The sequence below is a fragment of the Prinia subflava genome, chromosome Z, assembly GCF_021018805.1.
Source record: "Prinia subflava isolate CZ2003 ecotype Zambia chromosome Z, Cam_Psub_1.2, whole genome shotgun sequence".
Classification (NCBI taxonomy): Eukaryota; Metazoa; Chordata; class Aves; order Passeriformes; family Cisticolidae; genus Prinia; species Prinia subflava.
In genome coordinates this window covers 22,337,714-22,363,678 of record NC_086283.1, presented here as the reverse complement: position 1 = coordinate 22,363,678, position 25,965 = coordinate 22,337,714, and the positions used below count along the sequence as shown (strand labels likewise).

General features: G+C 52.1%; 1 protein-coding gene across 1 annotated transcript in view; it reads right to left on the bottom strand.

Moving 5' to 3' along the window:
- Window positions 1-17,069, bottom strand: part of EFNB1 (ephrin B1) — a 45,160-nt gene extending 28,091 nt beyond the window's left edge. Inside the window, exon 1 of the mRNA XM_063422275.1 lies at window positions 16,821-17,069. Within this exon, the coding sequence (XP_063278345.1) occupies window positions 16,821-16,936 (116 nt within the window). The 5' untranslated portion in view covers window positions 16,937-17,069. The remainder of the gene's footprint in view (window positions 1-16,820) is intronic.
- Window positions 17,070-25,965: the final 8,896 nt, after the last annotated feature.

Genomic DNA, 25,965 nt, shown 5'->3' with positions numbered 1-25,965 from the left:
CAACCCGCTCAGTGTTTGCCACCAGGCTGGGGCCAGGTCCCAGCCATGCCACCACCCTGGGAGCCTGAGAGGGCTGACGCTACCAATTCAACAGGAGTTTATTCCAAGGCTGGTATCTGTCTGTCCTGCTGACTCTGCACGCAGAGCTGGTCCTCAGTCCCCAGCACAGAGTAATCCTCAAACCCACCAGAGCAGAGACCAACCCCCACCTCGGAGCAATGGTTTTGGGGTACCCCCTAGAAAAGGGGGTCCTTTATCCTGGCTTGGAAAAACCCAAGTGAGCAGCACCAGTGCTGTTGTGGGATCTCCCCATCCTGCCCTGCAACCCCTGGCAGGACTCACCCACACAGATCCCTCACCAGTCCAAATCTCCTCCCTGACCCCCAGCCCCTCCATCCTGCCCTGCAGCTGCCAGCCCCTGGCCAAATTCACCCCCACAAACCCCCTGCTGGACCCCAAATCTCCTCCCTGACCTCCAGCTCCTCCATCCCTTTCCTGCTTCCCTCTCCCAGAAAAGCCCATCATGGATGGGGCTCTAGCTTTCAACCATCCCACTTCACTCCAACTCGCTCAATCCATTTAAGTCTTTCTTTGCATGTAAGGTGGTTTTTTCTTTGCCTTTCTCTTTTTTTAACTTATTAAGGAGAAAGTTCAAACCGTTGGCAGTGTCTGCAACACACTAATTTGGAACTTAGTGCGGTGTCGACATTGCATTAAGTATTTCTGTCAACCATGAGGACACACCATGTCTGTGTAAGAAATTACACCAGCAATTATAGCTAAAGAGGCATGTAAAATTTAAAAAAAAAATTAATGTATTCAGAAATGATAACTGACATTCTTATTAGGATTAATCTAATTTTAGTAGACTCATTTATATCCTGCCTCTGGATAAAAAATGAGTTTCAATTTTAAAACCTGGATAAAAAGTGGCATTTTTTTAAAAAAGTACTTTTAGAAGTCACCCTGCACGATTAAGCGGGATGATAATGCGAGGAAGCTTAACAAAAAGCTGTGCCATTAAAGGAGATATTTGTTAAACAAAACGGAAGCAGAGAAGCAGAGATATTTATCAAGCCCACCAGATTATCACAGGGTAGCTCTGGACCTGGCACCGCTGAATGTTGCTTGCGGTCGCAAATTAATGGAGAGAAAATTGGTAAAGGCAGATAACGGGGAAGGGGCAGGAATTTTGCCAGGTGCCTCCTTAAACCAGCAAGCCAGGGAATGGCAGCACTGACGAGAGCCATCCATAGCCTGGATGAGTCCATGCCCCACTGGATATGGACAGGCATAAGGCAAAGCACAGAAGTCACCAACAGACTCGGAAGAAAACCCCTGAAAGGTGAGTCAGTTCAACACATCCAAAAAAGAAAGAATGTGGGATGGAACACCACAGTCCTTCCTGAGGTTTGCCAAACACCAAGTGGGGCTTGGCCCATTCCAGCATCACCCAGCCCCCCTTCATGGCACTGCCTTAGATGGGCCGGTGATACAAAATGTGCCCTTGGCCTCAAGCTCTGGTGTTGGCATGTTTTAACTCCATGTTTTAACTCCGTGGCAATGGATGCTTTGATTGACACAGGTTCTGGCAGGACACAGGAGTGTCTCTTCTCCCCTCTCACCATAAACTTCTTGCTACGTCCATCTCCAGCAACACCTCACCAACCCACAAATCTCCTCATCCATCAAACCAGCCACCCTGGATGCAGAACCAGCCAACCAAGAGGCCTCCTCCAGGCTCACCTATTGCTCCATGTCCCCACATCCACATCCCCCACGTGTCCATGACCACGACATCCCGTGGGACACTGATGAGGTCCCAGCCATCCCAAGGTGCAGGACACGGAGGTAGGAGGGCATGGGAAGCCTGCGTGGCCAGGATCGGAGCCAGGGCACCCACAGGGCTGGGCCCTCTCCTCACAGCAACATCCCCCCATTACCAGGGAATTAAGCACAGAAGCAAAGCACCAAAAGATTTCAGAATATGTGGAAAGAGTCAAAAGCTGAAGAAGAAAAAAAAAAATCTCAGGCTGATTATTTTATTTTCTCCTGACAGTTTGAGCCACAATGGCCAATAAATCCCAATTACAGATTTTAAAAATACTTCCTGCAGACACTTGGACCAACAAGGCAATTCTGGGCTCCCATAACTCCTAGTTTATGATGGTCATACATGTCAGTTTTCCACAGAGCCCAGCATTTCAATAAAATGACCATAAACCTAGATTAGAGATTAAAGGACTGACTCAGAAGTTGTCAGAGGAAGAAACGAGTTTCCCTGCAATTGATTTGCCATTTTTACTGACCAACAGTTTGGGTTTTGATGGGTTTATGCCAGCAGTAAATTCTGGGCTGCTGACAGCTCGGTGTGTAAGATGACTGAAGCCAGCAGCGGGGAGGTGTGGAGAGGACACAAGCCCAGCCCCGGGCTCAGGCGACAACTCCGAGATGAGAAATGACAGGGCTCCTCCTGGGCTCCCCACTGCTGGCACGGGGACACGGATGCTGGCTCCGACCGACCTTCCTGGTCCCCACACCCAGCCCCCCAACCTGTCAGACTTCTTTCCAGAGAGCAGCTCTGTCCTTGTTTCTCCTCCTCCCACCTTGGCAGGGTCAGGAGCTGCCAGCACAAGGGAAGGTAACCCCCTGAGGGCTCCTCGCGGCCAGGCAGGACCAGGGATCTCGGGGGCGATGCACAGGAGAGCATCATCGGGCCCCCCACCAGCAGCTGCCTCTCTCTCCCCAGCCTGTCACAGCAGCAGCAACAGCTCAAGGGAGACGCCTTTGAAAGGATAAACGGCAGGCGTTTGTTGTGCTCCCGTTTCCTGGATGAATGCGCTGCTTCCTTTTACTAAGTGCTCTCTTAGGAGAAGGAAAAGGGAAAAATAAAACAGCAGCAGAAAGGAAGGAGGATGACTCACGGAGAGGCCACATCTCCACCGGCACGCGAGAGCTGCAAGACAGTGCCAAGGACAAAGGCTGGGATCAAAAGCAAGGGAGTGGATCAAACAGGAGCCCTCCCCCGGGAGGGGGAAAGTTTCAGGGAGCTGCCCGCAGGGAGAAAGGTGGGATGGAGCTGGGCCCTCCCGGACGCCTATGGGCTGCAAGCAGCCATCTCTATTTCCTGAGCTTCAGCCACCGCTTTCACCGTCTGAACAGGAGCTCCGGCTGTTGGAGTTCATTAAGACAAACACACACAGGGCTACACACCAGGACACGGGCAGCGACGGGGATGGAGAGGACCAGGAGGAACTGTGGCTGCACCCAACAGGAGGTGAAAAAATGCCCTTTTCCTGAGGAAATGAAAGAGCTGAGCCCGGAGCTCAGCGCACCGAAGGGGGCCGGTGCCCTTTCTGCCGGTGTCTCTCAAAGTCCATCAAAAAGTCCCATTTACATCAAAATGCCCTTCCAGACATGCTTAGATTTTACTTTTCCCCTTTCATCTTGCCCCCCTCCCGCCCCACCTCGAATACCCATTGTCCTCGCAGCACCAGGAGAGGGCTGAGCACGCTGCCAGCGGGAAAGGAACAGGAAAGAAAGAAAAGAGTTGGAAACTAAGAGAGAAGCCGGAATCGCTCCTGGTCCCGCTCCAGCGGGAGCTGTGACCCCATCTCCTCCCGCCTGCTGCTTGGCGGCCGCCCCGGGGGACAGCGCTGGCCGCGTCCCCTCCGCGGGGACGGGGACTCGCTGCCCCAGCCTCCGCTGTCGCCCAGGGCTCTGCTCAGGCTCCGGCGGCCACAGATGGCTTCAGTGAGCTTCAACAAAAGCCTCGTCTAAGGGCCGCAGGAGCCACCATCCTGATCTGCTGTCCCCGGCCAAGCACTCTGCACACACTGCTCCCAGCACAGAGGCCACTGGTGGCACTGGGAGACCGCAACGAAGTGCTCTGGGTTTGGTCACAACTGCACATCCCAACTAGCAATGAAGGGGATCGAGTGTAAGTGCTTCACTCTGCAGATGGGTCTTTAAAAATGCCAGGGGAGCTGTAACACTTCCACAGGTGCCAGTGTCAGACTCTGCCCAAGCCTTGTCCCACCTGTCCCCCTACAGCAATTCAGATTTACTGAGCTGTTTCCTTCCCCAACCCTGGCCCCAGCAGTGCCACATCCTTCTCTCACTTTTCCAAGCCCCTTAAAAGCAGAAGTGTTTTCCTCAGGCTGCCGGATGGACATGAAAGCCCTAGACTGAAATCCACTCCAGCTTCCGAGTGCAAATGAGGTTTAACTCCAGTTTAACCCAGTAAAGTCCAGCTCTAGCCGTGCACAATTCCAATGCTGTTCACCGGCTCTGTCCACCTTGCCTGACACAAAGCTTTTCTAGTCCTCCCTTCCTATTGTCAGCATCTATTTTTAACCCCCAGCATTATTTCTCCCTGCGTGACTTCAGACACTCTCTGGGGACGAGGTGGAATTGCTGAGCTGGTTCCAGGCAAAGTGACTCAACTCTCACCTTCAGAAGCCACACAGGAATCAGAGAAGAAGTAAATTTTCCTTCATTCACATTTTCCTTTCTCTTTCCCTCCACGCTCTGTCTGGGGCTGAAAGCAGGGAAAGCCACAGGGAGGTGAAGCCAGTGTCCATCAGCAAGAACATGTGGCAAAGCCATTTTCCTCCCTATTCTTCCCTGGTACCTTTATAATCAGCTGGATTTACCTCTGTGGCAGTTACCCTGGCAAAAATCCTGCATCAATGTACACCTGCTGGTGTATAGGAAGGTTAGAATGGTGACCTTAACACAGGTGTTATGTGTTATGAGTGGAGCTCTGAGCTGCCAGGCACAAGGAATCTCATGGAGAGAGGCACCATCCGGCAGAAGGGAGGGAGCAGCATTCCCCTCGCGGGGCCCTGGGCCGAGCGCCGGTGCCGACGCTTCATTGCTCCCTTTGAGCTGGCCTTGCCGGCGCCGCAGAGCAGCAATTAAGGAGAAGGTCAGCAACGAAGCCCTTCAAGAATCTGTCCCTTCAGGGGAGTATCCAAACAACCCCACCATTTGGTACCTTCTAATTCCTAAAGCGCACAAGCCCAACGCCAATCCAACGCCAACCCAACACCGAGCACTCAGAGATGCCTCATGGAATGAGGGACGCGTGTGCTGCGTCAGCCAGATGTTGACATTATTTGGCATTAAGAGCCAATAAATAATCATTAATGCTGCTGCAGCTCTCTGCAAGAAAGCCCAGATGCCAAAAATGCCGTGTTTATGGCACAAGGGGAGGCGGGATCTGGGAGAGCCGCCTGCTGCACACAATGCAGCCAGCGCTGCCAATTCCAGAGTGTATCCCAGTCCCACAGCACTCTGCATTCCTCCTGAAGCCCCAGCTTAGGGGCTGGCAGAACTGGAAGAGTCCCTGCAAGCCGACCTGCTTCTGCAGCCACACAGGACCACACTGACCACCAGAAGCGGGGGTGACATCAGGAGTCATTGCATTCTGAGCTGTCTGACACTGCTCCAGCCAGCCCCGTTCTTTGGGATGACTCCCTGGTTTCGCTCACTGGAGCTGGCAGGACGCTGGAACACACACAGCCCTGGAGACAAGGGGAGGCAGCATCTGGAAGCAATTATCCCAGCGCTCTTATATCTGTCACCCACTCCTTTTGTTAGGAACCATTCCCAGTATCAGCAATCTCTCTGTCATAAACCAGGAAAGGGATTTTTCCCCCTCATCCCAATGGGGCAGTGGAGACTTTCCTGATGGAGGGCAGGGTGGGCAAGGTTCCTCCTGCCAGGTCCGAGGAGAACTGGGCACAGCAGGGACAGGCACCTGTAGACACCTTAAGGAAGAAGCCCACTCAGGGAAGGAATACAACAATTTGTCTCCTTTGCCTGTGCCCTGGTATGATGCTGCAGCACTTCCAACACTATACTTCCAAGTTTGATGCCCCAAAAACGTCCAACTATTTTATAGGCATGGATGAACTTCTGGCAGCTCTGTGGGATGATCCCCATTCCTCCAACACACCCTATGCAATTCCATCCTCAAATCATGTGCTCCATCCTAAACTAACACGCCTCCAGCCTCAACCATGTGTTTCCATCCTCAACCCACGTGCCTCCATCCTCAAAGAGGAAAAACAAGGAGGCCTTGTCTAGGACAGCAGGAGCCAGAAGGATCCCACAGCCCTTCCCCACCACCCTGAACACCCCCTCCCCAGGCTAGGCAGTCCCTGCATTCTCCCCCACACCATGGGACAACATGCTCAGAGACAACATGCAGCTTGCATCCCAAAAGGAAAACTCAGCCAAGAAAGGCTGGCCAATGGGCTGATTGGAATTTTCCAGGTGGCAGGCACATCCAGCAAACGCCCAGCACCAAAACCAGGGGCATCCCTGCCTACCTTGCCGTGCCCACAAACACCACACACAGCAGAGGGAGGTGGCTCACAAAGACCTTCGTGCCTCTCTTGGATGTTATGAAATAAGGCAGGGAGCATGAAACTGCCTGCCGTGGGTGGGAGCACCCAGGGCTATATGGAGAGCCCAGAGGATTCCTCCGTGGTCTGGGAAAGCACGTGGGCTCCCCCGCCCCGCACACGCCCTCGCAGAATGGATTTTTCTTCTGCAGAGACCGTGTGAGCACAAATACCCAGCACAGGCCCACATGAAGAGGGTAATTAGGGAACAGCATCCAGCACTCACCGAGTCAGGGCAGAGATCAAAAGCAGAATCACGCATTAAACTTCACCAGGATCGGGAGCTGCTCCTGGGAATGGACACCTGTGAGACTATCCCCCATCCCTGCACCCCACAACCACTCACTGCAGTTAGGGAATGCCAAGCCAAGACAATACGAACAGGCTTTCCACCTTCTCCTATTCCCTGCAAGTCTTCCTGTAGCTCAAAGAAGTAAAAAAAAAAGAAGGAAAATAGGAAAAAGCTCTTCTACTGCCATTAAATGAGCAGCAGGCATGAAGCTGCAAAGGACGGAATGGTGGGAGAGGGCTGGGGGTCCAGAAAGCACAAGGGACCTTCCTTGCCTTTCCCCTCCCTCCACTGCTTTGCCAGGATGTTGCTGCCTCAATTATTTCAGTAATTAGCTGAGTCGAGGCACTGCTAATGGGGGGCAGGGGAAGGGGGGCACAGGGAAAGGCGGGCACAAACTGGCCAGACCTCAGCCTTGCAAAATTTCCATGAAAGAAGAATAATATGTATCTTAAGCCCAAACACAGCTGAAGGGGAAATTCCAGCTGCCTCCAGCCCTTCACACCTCCAAGCACCTTCCTAAAACCCCAATCCAGCGAGGCCTCCTTGGCCCAGGGAGAGGGAAGGGGGCTGTGCATCCCCAGTGGCGCTGGGACAGCCCTTCCCACCTCCTGGGGATGCATCTCCTCCTCCTCCTCACATGCTGCGAAGGAAGCTGGGAACAATGGGATGCACTAGTGCCAGCTCCGGCAGGAATGGACACTCACAGACCACCCACCTGGCTGCCCAGGAACAAGGGATAGGCCGGGAGGGTCAGCCTGGTGCAGGGGGCACAGGCAGCTGCCAAGACTCCCTCCCTTGCTTGGTGTGGGGCAGCTCCCTATCCTGGTGACACGGGGGCACACAAGAAGGATATGGGGAATTCAGTGACTGTGATCACTGAGAGAGGGGCTGTGCAGAGCTCCCCCATCTTCCCACACCCCAGCTCTTCCCACAGTAGAGGGGCTGCTGGCTGAGCCATGGGCCAGACCTTCCCTTACAAAAATAACATTTCATCTTCTTTTTTTTTTTTTAATTTCTTCTTTTGAAATAATTGACTAATTGGCCAAGCCCCAGGTCCGTGCTGGCAGTGGATCCCAGGTCTGTTCTTGCATAAAGCATTTATTAAAGACATCACAGGAGGACAGGAGAGGAGGGGAGGGGGGCCACGCAGAGCCCAGCAGGCTGGGGCGGTGCCCAGAGCACGCTGGAAATTTCCCATCGCACCCAGAGGGAGGAAGCCCAAAAATTAATCCTGATCATCCCCCGCAGCACAGCTCTGCCCTGAGCAGGGCCTGACTCAGCCGGGATGGGCATCACCCGGGGCGGGCATCACCCAGGATAGGCAGCACCCAGGGACGGCATCCCAGTCCCAGCACCCTCAGAGCAGGGCTGCGAGTATGTGAAAGAGAGGGGGTCCCCCTCCTCCCTTTAATCCCCAGCCCCAAAGCAGAGCCCTTTCAGGGGAAAGTGTAACGCAATACCTGGAAAATTTCTCCCACCCGTTCTCCGCTGCTGGCTGCCAAATTTAAAACATATTTGCTGCCTGGCCTTGAAGAAACGTAACCTGCTGCCTTATTCCAACACGTTCATTCTTTGGGGGGCAACGAAAAAATTCACAGAGCCGCTGGTGGCTCCTCTCCTTACACCCTTCAGCCCTCGGGGCTGGGAGCTGCCAAAAAGCTGCCTGGGAGCCTCTGCCAGCACACACAGGAACGCCAGGAAAGAACAGGAGGAAGGGAGCCCCTTGCACAGCAAGAGGTTTTTGAGTCAATGTCCATATGCCCTGAAAATCAGCTGGGGGTGCCACCAGCCAGAAGCCCTTGGAATATGCAACATCCAGGGCAGTAAAAAACTCTGCAGCATGGAGAATGGGCAGGGACCTGCAGGGAGAGGATCCCCACTCAGAAGCGGAGCTACCCCATCTCCCCTCACAAGTGGAGAACCAAGGGAGCAGGTGGAGGCAGCCCCATCCCTCATCCCACCAACCCAGCTCATCACCAGGAGGAATTTTCAGGCAGGCTGGGGTTTCGAGGGGAGGCTGGAGCAGTGGGAAGGGGCTGGGGGAGGGCACAATGTGTTTAGCAGACTGAGCGATCCGACAGGGCCCATTAAAGGAAACAATTTGTAATACAATAATTATTATGTCGTTTCTCTGGCCTCTTTCCTAAGCCTCCCTTTAAACAGTTTGAGGCTAGAGGGGCCTCTAGAAAGCAGAAATTTGTGGGGCTGAGGGTGTCCACATGTGCCAGGATGAGGAAGATGGGATGGACACATGGAGCAGGCACTCGTTGAAGCTCTCCATGCTACAGGAGCTCATCCTGGTTTGCTCACAATCCTTGAGGGAACACACAGAACAAAGAAGAACTGCTTCTCCCCAACTGCAGGGCATCAGCAGCAGATAAGGGTTCTCCTCTGGGAGCAGCACTGGATGTGGATCCATGCTTGCTCCAACCTGGAGCAGGGCCGGGCCCCGCAGCCACTCCAGCTCGGCTTTTCTGCTCTGAAGTTCTCGGCCACACATCTGAAGAAAACAGCAGTAGCGAACAACAGAGCGAGAGCAAGCAACACAAATCCCCAGGATAATGAGCCCAGAGGAGGGAGACGGTGGGCTCTGTCTGAGGAGGGAGCCGTGCTTTTATTGGAGAGGCCTAAAAGGGCTATAAATCCTCAGATTCAAAGGCGAACTCAAGCTCTTTCAAGTCGGAGGAAGGCCTGGGATGTGTCAGCTGGGAGGACTAACCACGCCGCGTCCCCTGCTGAAGTGGCCTCTTCAGCAAAGCCGCGGAGCAGCCCGGGATATTACACCCAGATCCTTTCCATATGCTCCCGGCCGGCCGCAGGCAGGGCACGCTGGCATCCCTGCCAGCACCAGGAGCTGCCCGACCCCCCGCACAGCAACACCGGCCACCCTGCCTTAATGGGCGAGTGCCTTTGTGCCCATTCCCCTTCCAAACTGCACTGAGGATTTGCCCCTTGGAATCCCAGTGGGAGCAGGGGGCTGTGTCCCTCCCTCTCGCGTTTGGCTGCGATACTACAGCAAGCCCAGACAAAGAGCACGGAGCCCAGCACCAGCACATCCCTGCATCCTTCCACATCCCGAGGCTACCCACCCTGCCTGCCAACCCGCACACCAGGCTGTGCTCCCACATTTCAGAATTCCATTAAAAGCAAAAAATCGGTGGCAAAGAGGAGACGGCGCCGAGCCTCAGCCCCTCCTGAGCAACCGCAGACACTTCCCAGCCTAATGAGCAGGAAAACATGGACATACTCTGGGATCAATGGGAGTGGTGTAAGGGGGTTTATAGCTCATAAGCCATGAAAAGGCATTTTGCTTTTCCATAAGTACCTACTCAGAAGAAGCAGGATGGCAAAAGCCAGGCAGGGCAGCTGGTACACAGGGCTGGCCTCATCCTGGCAGGATGCCAGGGGCAAGGAAAGGGATTGCTGGAAAGCGGGATGTTCCTGTCCTATCACCAGCAGTGATGCAGGCCTGGGTGCCACCAAAACCCACCAGGATCCCCAGCTAGGGAGGGCACCCACTCCAGGGCTTTGAACTTCCCAAACTCTGGCCAGAAGGTGCTGGGACAGAAGGAGATGGGACAGCTTGTGTGGTGTCTCCAAAGTATCCCAGCCCTGGGACCAGCAAGACCCAATCCACATAAAATCAAGTGACTCCAAGCTTCTCACCACAGCCCAGCCCCTTCAGACATGGCACACGTGGATCTCTCTGCAGGCACAGCACCACAGAGGGACAGAGCCTTTGAAAAACCCGGAGGAGAGCTCATGGCTGGACACCAACCAAACCCTCGGCTCTGCCCTTACACAGCTCCCCTGGAAAAGCTGAGTCCCATGGCCTCAGAAAGGGCAAACAGTCCACCTGGGAAGGGCCGGCTGCGGGTAGGAAAAGGTTATTCCCGAGCAGCCGAGCCAGGGTTATAAATAGCTGGCATTTTTGAAGTGCAGCTGCTCGGCTCAGCTCAGCTCGGCCGGGGCGGCACTGCCACGCCGGCACCTGAGCCGGCTCTCGGATCCCGCCTGGGGGCTCCGGCAGGGAGAGCTCACAGAGAAGCCACTGCTCACTGTAACACCATGAGGAACCCCCCAGACCAGTCCCCTCATCCTCCAGGGAGAAGGGACTGGAGGCCCAAAAGGGCTCTGGGGATCGCCCGCAGCCTCTGCTCAAGCTCTAGCAGAACCTGCTCCATGGAAGGGCAAGGGCCAGGAAAACCCCAGTGTGCACAAACCCACCCTCACAGAGTAGGACATTTAGCCCAGCTTGTCAGACTCCTCTGGGACTGAGCCTGGACAGGCTGGGGGAGCCAGGAGTGCCAAGATTCCAAAGCTCAGCCATGAGCAGGGCATTGGGACTCCAACCAGAGGTGAGATCCTGAGACTCCTTGAGCACCACTGCTCCAACCAGAGACAGAATCTCAAGGCTCTGGCACAGCCATGAGCTGAGCTCTGATGCTTCAACCGGACATGGAATCCAGAGGCTGAGTACAGCCCTGAGCAGATCAGCAGGGTTCCAACCACAGATGGGACCCTGAACCTCCGGCACAGCCATGAGCTGGTGATCAAGCAAGAGACCACGCACGAGGGGCAAGAAAACCCCTCCAGAAGGATGCCAGGAGTGCACCAACACTCTCCATGAGCAGGAGGACCACCACCACCATCCCTCCTGCTCTCCGGAGCAGGGGTATCTGCCACGCTACCCGACCCAGAGCAGGTGATAGGAAGTGGAAAAACATGGGGAAACAGCAGCAAGGAGCTGGGCTCTCCCTCAGCCCTGCACAACAAAAGCCCCGCAGCCAGGCTGCGCATTCCTGCCCAGATGTGACGCTGCGATAGCGCCGAGTGAGTCCTGCTCCTGCTCTCCGATCCCAGCAATCATTAATTAGAGACAGAACGGAATCAGCTTTGTTTCTCCCCACCCTATTCCAGCTGCCAGACTCCAAGTAGCATGTGCTACTGATCGCTCCAAGATGTTTTCCCACCGGAGTCCAGCGCTCTCTGGGCAGACAGTCTTCTCCGTGGCACAGGCACCGCTGTGATGAGGAGAGAGTGCCCTGCCACAGGGGCAGCGAGCACAAAGCTATGGAAAAGCCGGGGGGGAACTGGGACACTCAAATCCGACATGGAAACAAGGGATCATCCCCACTGCTAAGCCTCTGGTTTACATGGGACAATCCAAACAGCTCCTGACGGACATCATGCGAGGGGCTGCTCATGCACTCTGGCTCTTTGCGAACCCCGTGATTCCTAAAATGGACAGGGCTTGGGGGGACCTCGGGGCCCCCCGTGAAGCTGTTTGGGGGGACCCGTAAACACCTCGTGAAGCTTCTCAGAAGGACCCCCAGCCCACCTAGCCACATCACCAAGGGCACAGGCACATCCCACCCTGCCACATCCAGCCTGTTTGGGATGAGGGTTCAAGGGAACAGCTTAGACCCCAAGGAGTCACAGGGGCTCAGGTGCAGTGCAGGGAAGCAGCCCCCACCAACCCCTGCCAGCCCTTCTCCGTCAGAAATGGCATGGACGCCCCATGGAAGCCCCATCCAGCCTCACTGCCAGGCAGATCCAAGGAGCTGCAGCAGCTGTTTTGCTCCGGAGAAAGCTCCGGCTCCTTTTACAATCAATCAGCCACCCCATCACGGCTCTTTTTTTCTTTTAAAGGAAGCAGTTAAATCCATTTTATGGAATCCAGCGGTATTTACCCGGCTACTGCAAGAGCCGCAGCCCTGCCTTCCCCTTTTTTTTAAATTTAAGTTAACGAAGTCATTCCCAAACGACCCGCAAGGAGCCCTGGGTGCTCCTTTCCCCCGGCACAGGGAGAGAGAAAACGCCTCTAGTGAAACATGGGCTGGGCACGGGGGGTTCTGCTTTGTGGGGAGAAGGAGCTGGAAGGGCTCCCAAAGGCCTGGAACCCAGCAAAGGGTCTCCCCCATTCAAAGAGAAACTCCAAATGGAAAATAGGCTATCCAGGCTTGCTTTGCCCAAGACAGCTTTTGGAGATGAAGCAAAGCCCTGGAAAGGCCAAGGTGCACATGGGAGCCATGGGATTCTTGATGGGAACACAGAATCATAAATCCTGGAATGGTTTAGGTTGGGAGGGGAACCTAAAGCCCGTTCAGTTGCCATGGTCAAGGACACCTTCCACTGTCCCAGGTTGCTCTAAGCCCCGTCCAACCTGGCCTCGGATACTTTCAGGGATGGGGCAGCCACAGCTTCTGTGTGCACCCTGTGCCAGGGCCTCCCCATCCCCACAACCAGGAATTTCTTCCCAATAACCAACCTAAACTTCCCATCTTTTCAGTTTAAAGTCTTTCCCCACCTCTCAGCCTCAGGAAGGGGGATTATCTACAAGCCAGAAATTACTTTCAATTAAAAATAAGCAGTGAGTTTCTCCTGTTTCCCAAATCTTGACACCGTGAAGCGCCTCCTGCGCTCATGGCTCCCGTAATTCCATTCCATCTGCTTCGACAAGTGCGAGCCCCTTGCTCCAGAGCTCCAGGCCAGCCTTTCCCCTCGGAAACAGCCTTCCCACAAGCACTTTGTCCCTCGTAAAATGGCATTAAAAGAGGCAAAGATCTGCCAGGCTTCAACCCCACCGCTTACGGAATTCCATCGGACACTGTCATGTCATTAAAGGCAGAATAAAAATACCACGAAGGATTAGACTTTTGTCTGGGGTTTTTTTTCCTCTTTCCCTCACCTTTTTTTTTTTCCTTAAATAAATGCATTTATTTGGTTTTTAACAAGTTCAGAGCTGAGCAAAACTTTCTGGAAGGGGAAGAGGGAAAGGCAGAGGCGAAAGGAGCCATTCTCTGGAGCCGCGTGGATGATGTGTCCCATTTCCCCCACCTCCTTATTAAAATACTTTCTGGGGAGGCGAATTCCAGCCTGAAATGAATTTTCCAAACCATATTTTATTAGGAATGCTTCCCTTTAATGGTCGGTACAGGAGCCCACCAGGGTCAATATTTCTCCCAAATTACAGCCAAGGGAGCTGAGAAAAGATTTAGCCAGAATTCCTCCGGCAATTCCTGGCTGTCCAAGGAGAGCACGCTCCCACTGCCCCCCAGCTGCACAGGAAAGGGGACGAGTAAATCCCAGAAGCACTTTCCCCAAAGCCCCCCTTGGACACGATGGAATAAATTAAAGCCATATTGCCTCTCCAAGCCCCCTTCGAAAGAGCTCTGCAGGCATCCCAGGGAAAGCTCACCCAGAGGGTGAGCTCATCCCAAGCACAGGTTTGAGACAATTATCACTTTTTCCAACAAAACCATTCCTAGGAGTGTTTTTTTTTCCTTTTCAAGACCCAGTATCCTCACAGTGGGAAGTGGGTGACGATTTCAACACTGGCTTTGGGACACACATCCAGAAGCCAACCTTCCCAACCCAGCACACAGCTTAAGCCAGACTTAACTCGATTAGGAAATCATTCCATCTATCAGATGTGTTATCAGCATTCCTCTGTTAACCAGGAGCCCCAGACCCGCTGGTGGAGCTGGAGCCCACAGTTCCCAGCTGCCCAGAAAGGGCAGGAAAATATTTTCCTTATTTACAGCAATCGTGCCGAGGCCGCCTGGGCCGGAGCGCCACGCTTGCTCCTCGGATCCATTGGAAAATTCCACTTAGCCATGTTATTTTTAAGGGCTTTAGCCCTCTTTACTCTAAAAACAAGAGTTAAAGCTCAGCAGAGTGGGATGGGGGCTGGCACAGCCTCGGCATTGCCCCAGGATGGGGCTTGGAAGCCCAAGTGGCAAAGGATCTATCTGGAACATAATCCCAATTCAACCAAGAGCATGAGCTTTCCTCCAGCTGGAGCTGGACTTTGCCCAGCACACCAATCCCCAGATTGGTTTCCTCAACTGAGTTTCCTGGGAGCAGCTCTGAGGAGGTTCTGCCCGATGCCACACAGCCAGAAAAGCTTGGAGCTAGGAAAGAAGTGATGATCCCAAAGACAGATCCTGGATATGAGGATCTGGGGTCACTCCACAGACTGGAGGGATCTGAGTGGGATCATAGCCAGGCCCCAAAAGTCCTCACCAAGGCAAAACAGTTTCATGGGTTTTGCCCGTGCATGTCCCGGCAGAGCCATTCCTTAGTGGAAACGGCAGCATTTCGGGCGCTTTTCACTCTCTCCTGTCCCTGTATGCATGGGGGAGCACCCCACAGGAGCAGCCCCATGCAGGATGGCACATTCCCAGAAAGCTGTGTCCAGGGCAGACAACCCCTGAGCTCCAAATTTGTGGACGACTGAGCGCAGACAATATCGAAACTCCAAATTCCCAGAGAATGGGGAGTGGGCAACCACCGAGTTCCAAACTGGGGGAGAACTGGGGGTGGAAAAGCAGCGGGCTCCAAACTGGGGGAGAACTGCGGGCAGACAAACACTAAGATCTGAATTTGGGGAGAACAGAGAGTGGGCAACCAACGAGATCCGAACTGGGAGAAAGCTGGAAGCAGACAAACTCCGAGCTCTGAACTGGGAGAAACCAAGGGTGGACAACCCCAATCCCTGAATTCAGGGGGAATTACAAGCGGGCAACCACTGAGATCTGAACTGGGGGGTAACTGAATCCTGACAACCTGAGCTCTGAACTAGGGGTGAACCAAAGGCAGAAACTGCTGAGCATCAAAAACCGGGAGCAGAAAACCACCAAGCTCCCAGTTTGGAAAAACCAAGGAACCCCTCAAGCTCCCCATGGACACCCCACCAGGGAGGGACATCTCCAAGGCGACCACTCCAGGGCTCAGTGGGGTCCTAGAGTGTCACCCCTGTGCCAGCTGATGGCCACGGCCTCATCCCAACCTCCCAGTCCTCAGTAGCTTCAGGAAAACCCAGGACAAGGAAGGGACAAGGGGTGACATGGCATCCTCCACCACCAAGCCGGAGCCGCCTCCACCTCCAGCTGCCTTTTCCCAAATAAAAACTCTATTTTATGGAACCAGTTTGCCTGCCCCTCGCCAAACTCACGAACCCAGCCGGGCGATTCCCGAGGGAAAAGGCTCTCTGCTCCCAGCCAACTGACACAACTCCCAAAGAAAGGAAAGGAAAAACACACCGAGGAGAACGAAGTGACAGAGCCACCGTCTTGGCGCTTCCAAAGCTGGAGACACACAAAGTGTGCCTGCAAAGTTCCTTTTTCCCCACCAAGAAACCAAGGAAATAAACATTTGGTTGGAATACGTGTCCAGGCAGGAAGGTTGTCCAAATTGTTTCAGTTCTTTCCAACCCTTAAAAACTCTCCGGATTATTTTTGGGTTATTTTTTGCCTTGAGAAGTGTGGTGGGGAAAAAAAAAAAAACGAAGCAGGCTAAAAGCAGGAATTTTTTGAAGGGAGAAAGGGGTAAGATAAATAAACATTCTGTGATGTACAACATAAAGCCGAGCAAGGGCCACCGACCCATCCTGACCACCAGCCCTGGCACAGGGGCGACCAAACACCCCCCCAACTCCTCCTCTTCCTGACCCTTCATGCGCGGCAGCCGCGTCCACGTCCACAGATTTATATAAAAATATATAAATCTGTAGAATTTAGGTGCCTGTACAGGCGGAGCAGCCCCACCGCCCGCTTTGTTCGGACCCAGCCCGAGGTGGGGGCGGAACGAATCCCCTCGCCTTCCTCCGAGGCTGATTTCAGATGAGAAAGCCCATAATAACAATAATAATAATAATAATAATAATAATAATAATAAAAACAATAAAGGTAATAAATCCAAACGCTGGAGAGAAGCGGCGATCCGGGGAAAAAAAAAAAAAAGAAAAAAAAAGAGGTGTGAAAAATGGAAAAAAAAATTAAAAATCAAGAAACAAAAAGTGGTTTTAAAAAATAAAAACGGATTTCAAGAGAGGAAAAGCTGAGAGAAGTAAAAGCATAGTTAAAAACGGGGTGGGGGGGGGAAGGAAAAGAGGGGGGTTTTTTTGTACGAAAAGCAGCGCGACGCCGCGGGTCCGTCCTCAGCCGGGGCTCGCTCCGTCCGCTGCCCGCAGCCTCCAGGCGCGATTTTTCCTTAAAAACCTCGCTGTTTCCGTTAAATTCGCTTTTAGAACGAGGTTTCGGTGCCTTTTTCCCCGCGGGGGGTGCGAGGCGCGTCCCTCCCGACCCCCCCCCTTCTCTCGCCGCACGTACTTGGGGTTCGCGGAGCTCCACGACACCGGCTCCAGGCTCTTGGCGAGCGGCGCGGCGAGGCGGCACAGGGCCAGCAGGACACCCAGCAGCCACCGCCCGCCGCGGGGCTGCGCCATCGTCCCTCGGCGGCGGGACGGGCCGGGCGTCAGGCGCCCATCACGCTCCGCCGCCGCCTCCTGCCGCTTCGCTCCCCACCCGCCGCCTCCGCCCGCCCCGCACCGACTGAGGCGCCGCCCGCCGCGGCACCCGCTCTACCCCTCCGCGCAGGCAGCGGCGCGGACAGCCCGGATGGACAGCCAATGGCTGAGCGGAGCGGGGGGGCCTTGCGGGAGGGCACGCCCATTGTGGGTTCTTAAGGGGAGCGAGGAGGATTTTTGCTTTTTTTTTTTTTTTTTTTTTTTTTTTTTTTAATGCCCCCCCCGCTTGCCTACCATTGCTACCGGGTTACTGGGGGGAGGGTGAAGAGGCGACAGCGTTGGGGACGAGCTGGCACAGTGCCGGTATGGGCGCCCAACCGGTCCGTCACCATCCCCGCAGAGCCCGTCACCCCCCACCGCTGCGCGCCGCTCTTGGCCTCGCCCTCCCCGTCAGCCGCGATCCCACAGCGCCCCCTAGCGGATACTGCCGGCTATGCCCGGCGAGGCGGTGGGGCCGGGACGGAACCGAAGTATTCCATAAAATCACTGGATTGGGAGGGGTTTAAAGGCGTTTGACCGGTTTGGTGCTTTTTTCCAGAGGTTTGGAGAGTATTTAAACTTTTAATTTTACAACGATTTTTTTTCCTATTTTTTCCCGAGGGTTTTTCAAAGGTTTGACTCATTTTTCCCATTTTTTATAATGATTTTCCATTTCTTTTACCTTTTGGAGGGTTTCTCAAAGGTTTTGAAGTATTTTTACTTTTTTAGAAGCTTTTTTTTACGATATTTCAAATTTTTTTAAACTTTTTCCAGGATTTTTTTTCAAATATTTTACATTTTGGGGGAGTTTTTCAGGGTTTTTTACTTTTTCAAGTTTTTTAAATATTTTTCATTTCTTTTTATTTTTTGAGGGTTTTTTAAGTAATTTCTGACTTTTTTGGCTTTGTTTAAAGATTTTTTGAACCTTTTAGGTTTTCCTTTAACCTGTTTTTTTAAAGATTTGGAGATTTCTTCGTTTTTTGCAGTTTTAAAATTTTCTTCCCAGATTTTTGATTTTTTTGAACTCTTTTAAATTTTTCCCCTTGTTATATATTTTTTCAGTTTTCTGTTTGGGTTGGATTTTTTTTAGTATTTTGAAGGTTTTGCCTTTTTTTCTCTTTTTAATTCTTTGAAGGTTTTTTTACTTTTTGAGGGTTTTTTACATTTTTGAAGTCTCTTAAATCTTGATTTTTTTTTTATCTTCTTGATTATATTTTTTCCCTTTCGTGATTTTTAGGGGGTTTTTAGGCTTTGGAGATTTGGGATGGTTTTTAGGGTTTTTAAAAATATTCTAAAGTTTTTTTCAAAGCTTGCTTGATTTTTTAAGTCTTCTGAACTTTGTTTTAAACTCTTTTTTTTTTTCCTTTTTTTTTTTTTTCTTTTTTTTTTCATTTTCAGAATGGTTTGGAGATTTTCTTCCTTGAATTTTTTTAACTTTTTTTAAAAAATCTTTTATTTTTGAGTGGTTTGGGAATCCTTTTAAAATTTTATTTAAAGTGAGTTTTTTATTTCTATGGCAATTTTTTAATGTGTTCTGGTCTTTTCTGGGTTTTTTGTAATTTTTTTTTTTTTTTTTTTTAATTGGGCCATGGGGAGGGAGGAGCCAAAATCTAGAATTAATTTTCTTCCTATTAAGAAAATCTTTGTAGTCACTTCACTTTCTGTTACAAAAAACAATAATAAACCCCTTTGGAGTTGGCTTAATTTCTATTAATAAAATAAAAAGAAAATAAAAAGAAAATAAAATAAAACCCCCTCCGGAGTCTGTTCACTTTTTATTAAGGAAATTTAAAAAAAACCCTCAAGTCAGTTCCTTTCTGCTACAAAAATAAACCAACAAATTTTGGCGTCACTTTCATTTGTGTTGAGAAATTTGAAAAACAAACAAAAAAGTCATTTTGGAGTACAAAAATAAACCAAAACCCCCCCGAGTCCCTTCATTTTTTTATTAAAATAATTCAAATTAAAGCTCAAAATATCCAAAAAAATGGTGGAGTCAGTTCTATTTCTATTGAGAAAATTATTTTAAAAATACAATCAGGGTCAAATTGGCTCCACAATAGTAAAACATATTAAAAAGTCAAGGTTTTAAAAGTGATTTTTCTGTCTTTTCCATGAAAACCCCAAGTTGGGGGTGGCCCGTGGGGTGTGGGGGCTCCCTGGGCACAGGGAGCAGCTGAATTTGGGCTCTTTGGAGCCATCCCGATCCAAAGGAGATGGAAATACCTGAGGAAGGAAGAGAAAAAATATCCAAAAATGTGAGGGGTTTTTAACATATTTGAGCGGCCAGCTGTGTCCTAGGAGAGGGGCCTTGCATCCCTGCTCACTCCTGGCTCATTCCTTGCCTGTTCCTGGCTCTCGCTGTCCATTCCTTGCCCATTCTTTCTTTTCCTGCCCATTCCCGGGTCTCTCTGCCTATTCTCTACCCTCTCCCTTCTCATTACCTGCCCATTCTTGCTCTCCCTTTCTGTTCCCTGCTCTCTCCCTGCCCATTCCTGGGTCTTGCTGCCCGTTCCCTGCCCGTTCCTTCTATCCCTGCCCATTCCCTATCCATTCCCTGCCTGTTCCCTGCCCGTTCCCTGCCCGTTCCTTCTATCCCTGCCCATTCCCTATCCATTCCCTTCCTGTTTCCTGCCCGTTCCCTGCCCGTTCCTTCTATCCTTGCCCATTCCCTGCCCGTTCCCGCTCTCCTGCCCCTCCATCCCTGCCGATGACATCAGGCCACGTTGCCATGGCAATGAGGCTCTCCCGGCACAGGCTCAGGTGGGGATCTGGAGCCCGGGAATCCTTTAGAAAGGAGGATGATGTCCCCACAGCTCCCCTGTGCCCAACCCCACCCCCGGCCAGGAGGGCACCGGATCCCTTCAGGATCACTTTGGGAACACTTTGGGATCAGACCTCGCCCCAGTGGGGACCAGTTTGGTGCTGTGGGGGATGTGGATCCCTGGGGTGAGGGGAAGGAGCAGGTGAGCCAGGCACAGGTGAGCCAGGCACTAGCTTCCAAAGGTCACCCCTTTATGGAGAGTTTCACAGCACAGCCACACCTGGCACACCTGGAGAAACCCGGATTGCGGCCTCTGCTCACTCTGGAATGCGTCAGCGACACCAAACCAAACACTTGTAAGGTGGGAGAGGCCCCGTGGAACGGCAGCAGGTCTCATCCAGGGCACTGGGACACTCTGGAGTGGTGGGAGAACAGGAAAACTCCTTCCCGACCCTCTTGGTGTTGTCCCACAGCAGGAAACACCTGTGCAGGGAAGTGAAGCACCTGATTTTCCCACCCAGCCATGGGAAGAAATCAGTGGTGACCAACAAGAGCAATTCCTTGGATGGTTCAGGAAAAAAAAAAAAAAAAAAAAAAAAATTAAATGGGAAATAGTTCCCTGCCTTATGTGCACTGGTAACACACCAGGATCTGGGCCAGACTCCAGGTGGGAGAAGGAAGGGATCCATATCCTGGGGGACCAAGCCAGGGGTCTCTGAGAAGGTCCAGGGAACAACAAACCCCATCCATGCTCAAAATCCCAGGCATGGTGGATGATCCTCGTGTTTCCATAAGGAGTTAATGGGATTTCCATCTCCTTTTCCTGCCCTGCTGCAGCATTCCTGGGGCTGGCATGGACGTTCCCATGTGGATGTCACGAGTTATGAGGGACTCAGCTCCCACACAGCTCCATTCTGAGTTGCTGCTCCAGGCTCCCATTCCTTGAGGGATCCAAGAGCCACCCACAGACCTGGTGCTCCCCAGAGTCCTCACCAGCAAATGGTGAGGGACAAGAAAGGGCATTGTTGAATTCCCAAATTCTTCACCTTTTTGGAGCCCAGGAGCTGCCTCATGCCCTATCCATGCCCTCTCCCCACACATCCCGCTGTGCCCTTCCCACTCTTTGTGGATTTCAAACTCATAGCTTCCCTCTCCTCCCTCATCACCTCCCTTGAAACCTCATTAAAACAACATTTTTGGGGATGATCCAAATTACTTTCCCCCACCTGCTCCATTCTAAAAAGACTGGACTGGTGACACTCAGCATTATTTCCAAAATTCCCGGCTGTCCCACCTCCCTCCGTGCTGGCAGAGTCTCTCCAAGCCCAATCAGCCCCTCATCAAGTGATGAGCTGCAGCCCAGTATATTCCACAGCCACTTCACATTTAAATTAACCTGAGAAATTTCTGAGGGGAAAAAAAAAAAAAAATATATATATATATATATATATATGAGACAGAAATGGGATAAAACAGAGAGGGGAAAAAAAAAAAAAAAAAGAAATAAAAGAAAAAGAAAAATTCGGCTGAACACCAGGAAAAAGTGCTTAGTGCAGAAATTCGGGGGATGGTTCCCCCAGGAAAGCGCTGGAGTTATTTAAAACTCACCTAAATAAAAGATCGGTGGGGAATAAACTTCTCTCATCCCACAGGCACCATGGGACCAGGGAGATATTCCCCCTAAGTGTTTTCTAGGATGAAAGGGATGAGTTCCCACTGGGCTGGCACGTGTATCCCCAACACCCTGGCAGAGGCACAGCCCTTCTCCCTGGAAAGTGCTTTTCCAAGGAGAATTTTCCAAGGAGCTTTTCTGCACAGATGGGGCCAAAATTCGTGATTAACTCAAACCTCTATAAAACAAAACAAAAGAAAAGAGAGGGGATTTTATTTTTTTAAAAGATATGGGATGCACAGAGACATCCAAAGAGCCTTGTACCCACGGAATAACAGCCAGCCAGGCAGGATGGATGCCAGGGAAGCAGAGAAATCAGAGCATCAAAACCAGCAATGAAGGTGATGTCAAGGGTTCGCCTTTCCCGTCATTTATCCCATCATTCCTGCTCTCAGGCTCCGGGAGTCTTGCACCTTCTGCAGATGTGCTGCCTGATTAAAATGATGCAACATTTTTGCTGGCTGTGTCATAGGATTTCAATTTTAAAAAGCCCCATTTTCCACCTGGAAATCCAGGCGCTTCCCACCTGCCCCAAGGGGAGAGTGAAAGGCGGAGCTGGGAGTGTTTAATCCATCGGGAAAGGATGGAGCAGGGAAATGCAGCAGCACGAGGCCATAGGGCTCCAGAGGAACATTTTATGGGGCTGAGAAGTCACTGCATAATAGGCTGGGGAAGGAAGTATTAAAATCTTTAACCGGTTTTCAGAGCCGCGATAATTAAGGTGTTGCAAGCTACAATTGCCTGGAAAAAAAAATCCAGAGACAGCGAATAAGATTTTTATCACTTGCAGAAGTGGCCACTCATGGATCTGGGGGTTAAAAAAAAATTAAAGAAAGATAATAAAACCCTGCAAGAAAGGCAAAAATTCAAAGGTGGTTGAAAAGGGGTTGGGCTGGAGATGGAAAGTGGGAGCTGGGGGAGCAGCTGTCGAAGCTGGGAAGTCGGGGTAGCATTGTCTGGAGTCCAGCCCTTTAATCAGGAGCTTTAATGGAACTGGAGTAGAGGTTTAATCCTAAACATCCTCACTGGAGCAGCTCCCTTTCCTCCGGAACTTTGGGAAGGGAGGAATATTGGCTTCAATGAATGAGGCCACAGAAATGGGTGAGAGAGGCTGAATTCCCTCCTGGCTCTGCCTTGCCGCTGCTCTCTAGGACAGGACACATCATTCCCCATCTCCAGCAAATCCATTACTTTGGCTGTGCCCTGGGAAAGAGCAGAGTGGGGCTGAGGACTGACAAAAGGAGAGGGAAGGGACAAAGAAAACCAGAAGAAAAATCCCTGGCAAGCAGCTGGTGCCACCCTAAACATGGAGAGAGTGCATCAGAGGGGTCCTGAGCATCCAGATGTTCGTAGAAAACCAAGCAATTGATCCTATAAACCCCACCAGAAGTGAATCACCTCACTCTTGTAAAAACAAAGGTGAAGAGTGAGATGTGCCGGGGAGCTGCCTTTAACTCTTCAGCCACTATTGTTGAAAATATCAGGGAAGTGCCTCAAATCGGCTGGAGAAGGAGCAGCTCCGAATGACACAGTGGGAGATTACTCAAGGAATATGGTGGGAAAAGAAGCATCTGTAGATATGTATTACTATATGTATATATAGGCATGAATTTTTGTAGATAGGTGTGTGGGTATACATGTATTAGTGTATATTTATATGCCGGTATATATAGATTTTATATATTTATATGTGATGTAGAAATTTTTGTATTTTAACATATTTTATATATCCACGTGTGTGTATATATGAATATATATATATATAAGATGTAGCAATATATCCATTCGTGCAGAGCTTGCTGGAGGAGGTGGGAATGTCCAAGGGGACACTGCCGAGGTCGTTCCTTAACATGTCTCTTAATGACCTGCAAAAAGCCACCACGAGCTCGTTAATGACCTGGCAGGGAAGATAAGCAGCTTGTCGCTGGAATTCCCGCTGAAATTCCCTCCGCTATCCCGGTGTGCGGGGCTGCCGTCCTTCCACAGGCAGGGAGACATGAAAGGGGCCTAAATAGACAGAAAGGAGCACAGGAAACGCCATGATTTTGTTAGCGGGGGAAAAAAAATAAATCTAATCGGGTCTATCTGGGGCGAGTGATTAAAAAGTTGTTGGAGCGGGGGAGCGGCAGCGGCACCTCGGGAAAATCCGTGGGGTTTAATATGCAGCTATGCCGGAGCTCTCCTCATCCACCTCTCCCAGGGAAAACACAAAGTGCATTTTCAGGTCAGCGAGCCAGAGAAAGAAGGAGAAGCCCCAGAAAGGAGCAGAAGCTGGAGGAATGCTGTGTAAACCGAGATTTTCAAACACATGGATCTGTTTTGTTTGGAGCGGCAGCGGCCGGGGGAAGTCGCAACTGCAGACAAAGCTCCTGCAGGATTTAAACACCAAAGGAAAAGCGGGGGAGGGTGGCGGAGGAGCAGGAGGTGACCTGGGGCTGTGTCCTATCCCAAGGGAAGTGCCGGGAGCCCTAGGCTGTGCCGGGACATGCGGCTGCCGAGGGATGCGCCCGAGACATCGCCACTCCCAAGGCTGTTCCCTCGCCTGCTGTGGCCTCTGTTCCTTGGCTGGGGTGGAAAATCCAAGTGTTGCTGTCCACAGGATCAGATCTGCTGTCCCCAGCATCAGACGCGCTATTCCCAGGGCTGGATCTTCCATTCCCAGTGCCACACCTGCCATCCCAGTGGCCAGACCCTACCATTCCCAGGACCAGACCTTTCACCCTATGATGAGATCATCCACTTCCAGTGTTGCAATTTCCATCCTCAATGTCACAACCTCCATCCCCAGGGTCAAACTGACCATCCTCAGGGTCAGACCTGTCATTCCCAGGGTCACTTCCATCCTAAATGCCAGACCTGTTCCCCAGGGCCAAACCTGCCATGCTTAAGGTCAGACCTGTAATTCCCAGTGTCGGACTTTCCATCTCCAGGATCAGACTTTCCATGTCCAAAGTTAAACCTGCCATTCCCAGTGTCACACTTGCCTTCTCCAGTGTCCCATCTCCCATCCCAAGAGTCGCACCTGATACCCCGTGCCAGACCTTTCATTCCTGGTGCCGGGGCTGATCCCCAGTGTCCCACGTGCCATCCCCAGGATCAGAGCCAGTACCCTGGCGTGACAGCAGGTTTCTGCCAGCTGGCTGCAGGAGGTTGGGGAATGCTGTGTGAGCCCACGGTGATGCTGTACGAGGGACCTGGCGGGAGAGGTGTTGGATGGGCTGAACTCTTCTCCCAGCTCCCAAGCGGCGGGCAGCCCCCCGGGGCAGGGTCCCGCGGAGCTCCCGGCACGTCCCCACCCTTGTGCCCCGAACCAGCCGGTGATCTCACGTGAATGAGCTCAGAGCTGGCTGCGTCCTGCCAGGATTTACATGGGAGGCTCCAGAGAGTCTGTGTGTACTCACAAGCCTCCCGCCGAGAGCCACAGCTCTCCCCGAGGGGAGGAGGAGCGGGGCTCCCTTTCCTGCTTCCCCACCCTGCCCTGCCAGCTCCTGCTCCTGCTCCTGGCAGCCGGCCTGCTCAGGGCGGCCCACGCTGCTTCCCGGCACGGCTGCGGGAGCCGGGACAGGGAGATCCAGCCTGCCTGGGCTCCTCACCGCTGCACCCCTGCACCCTTGTACCCTGCTCTCCTGCAATCCTACAGCCCTGCACTCCTGCACGCCTGTGGTCCTGAATCCACGTGGCTCTGCATCCCTACATTTCTGCATCCCTGCATCCTCAGTCCTGCACCCACGCACCCCTACACTCTTGCACCACCTGCACCCCTGCCACCCTGTATTCCTGTGCCACTGCATCCCTCTATCTGTGTGCTCCTGAATCCCCACATTTCTGTGCCCCTGCCTACTGTCTCCCCTCTAATTCCCTGCATCCCCACACCCTGCACACCTGCCCCCCTGCACTCGTACTTCCCATCATCCGTGTACCCTGGTGTCCCTGTGCCCCTGCATCCCTGCCTCCCTGAATCCTGTAATCCCCTGCAACCCCTCACCCTACACCCCTGCATTCCCTGCCATCCTGCACCCCTACATCCCAACACCACCGCATCCCTGCATCCTCACATTCCCACACTCCAGCCCCCCTGCACCCCACACCCCATCCCAATGCCCCAGGACCCAGGAGGATATCCCAGTTTCCCACAGAGCACAAGTCTCTATAATCCTCCCATTTAGGTGGATCATGGCTTTGTGATTCCCACTTGGACATCGCTCCATGCCCCACTGCAGGTTTTGGGGATGTAGCCCCGTGGTGCCGCTGATGGATCCCTGTGCGGAGCAGGATGGGCTGAGGGGCAGAAGAGGAAAGTGGAGAAATTCGGTTTTATCTCTCAGCAATCGCAAAAAGGGATAAACTGAACATCCTGAGCAGTTGCAGCACTGCTTTTGTGGGGCTGGTAATTTGTGACAGTGAAGATCACTGGAAATATCTTAATTAATGTTTATTTTGATGGCTGTGTAGGTTTGGGGTGACGTGTCCCTGAGTCTGGAACGGGGAGGGGGGCAGGGTGGCAGGGGGGGGAAAAAGCAGACTTTTTTTTTT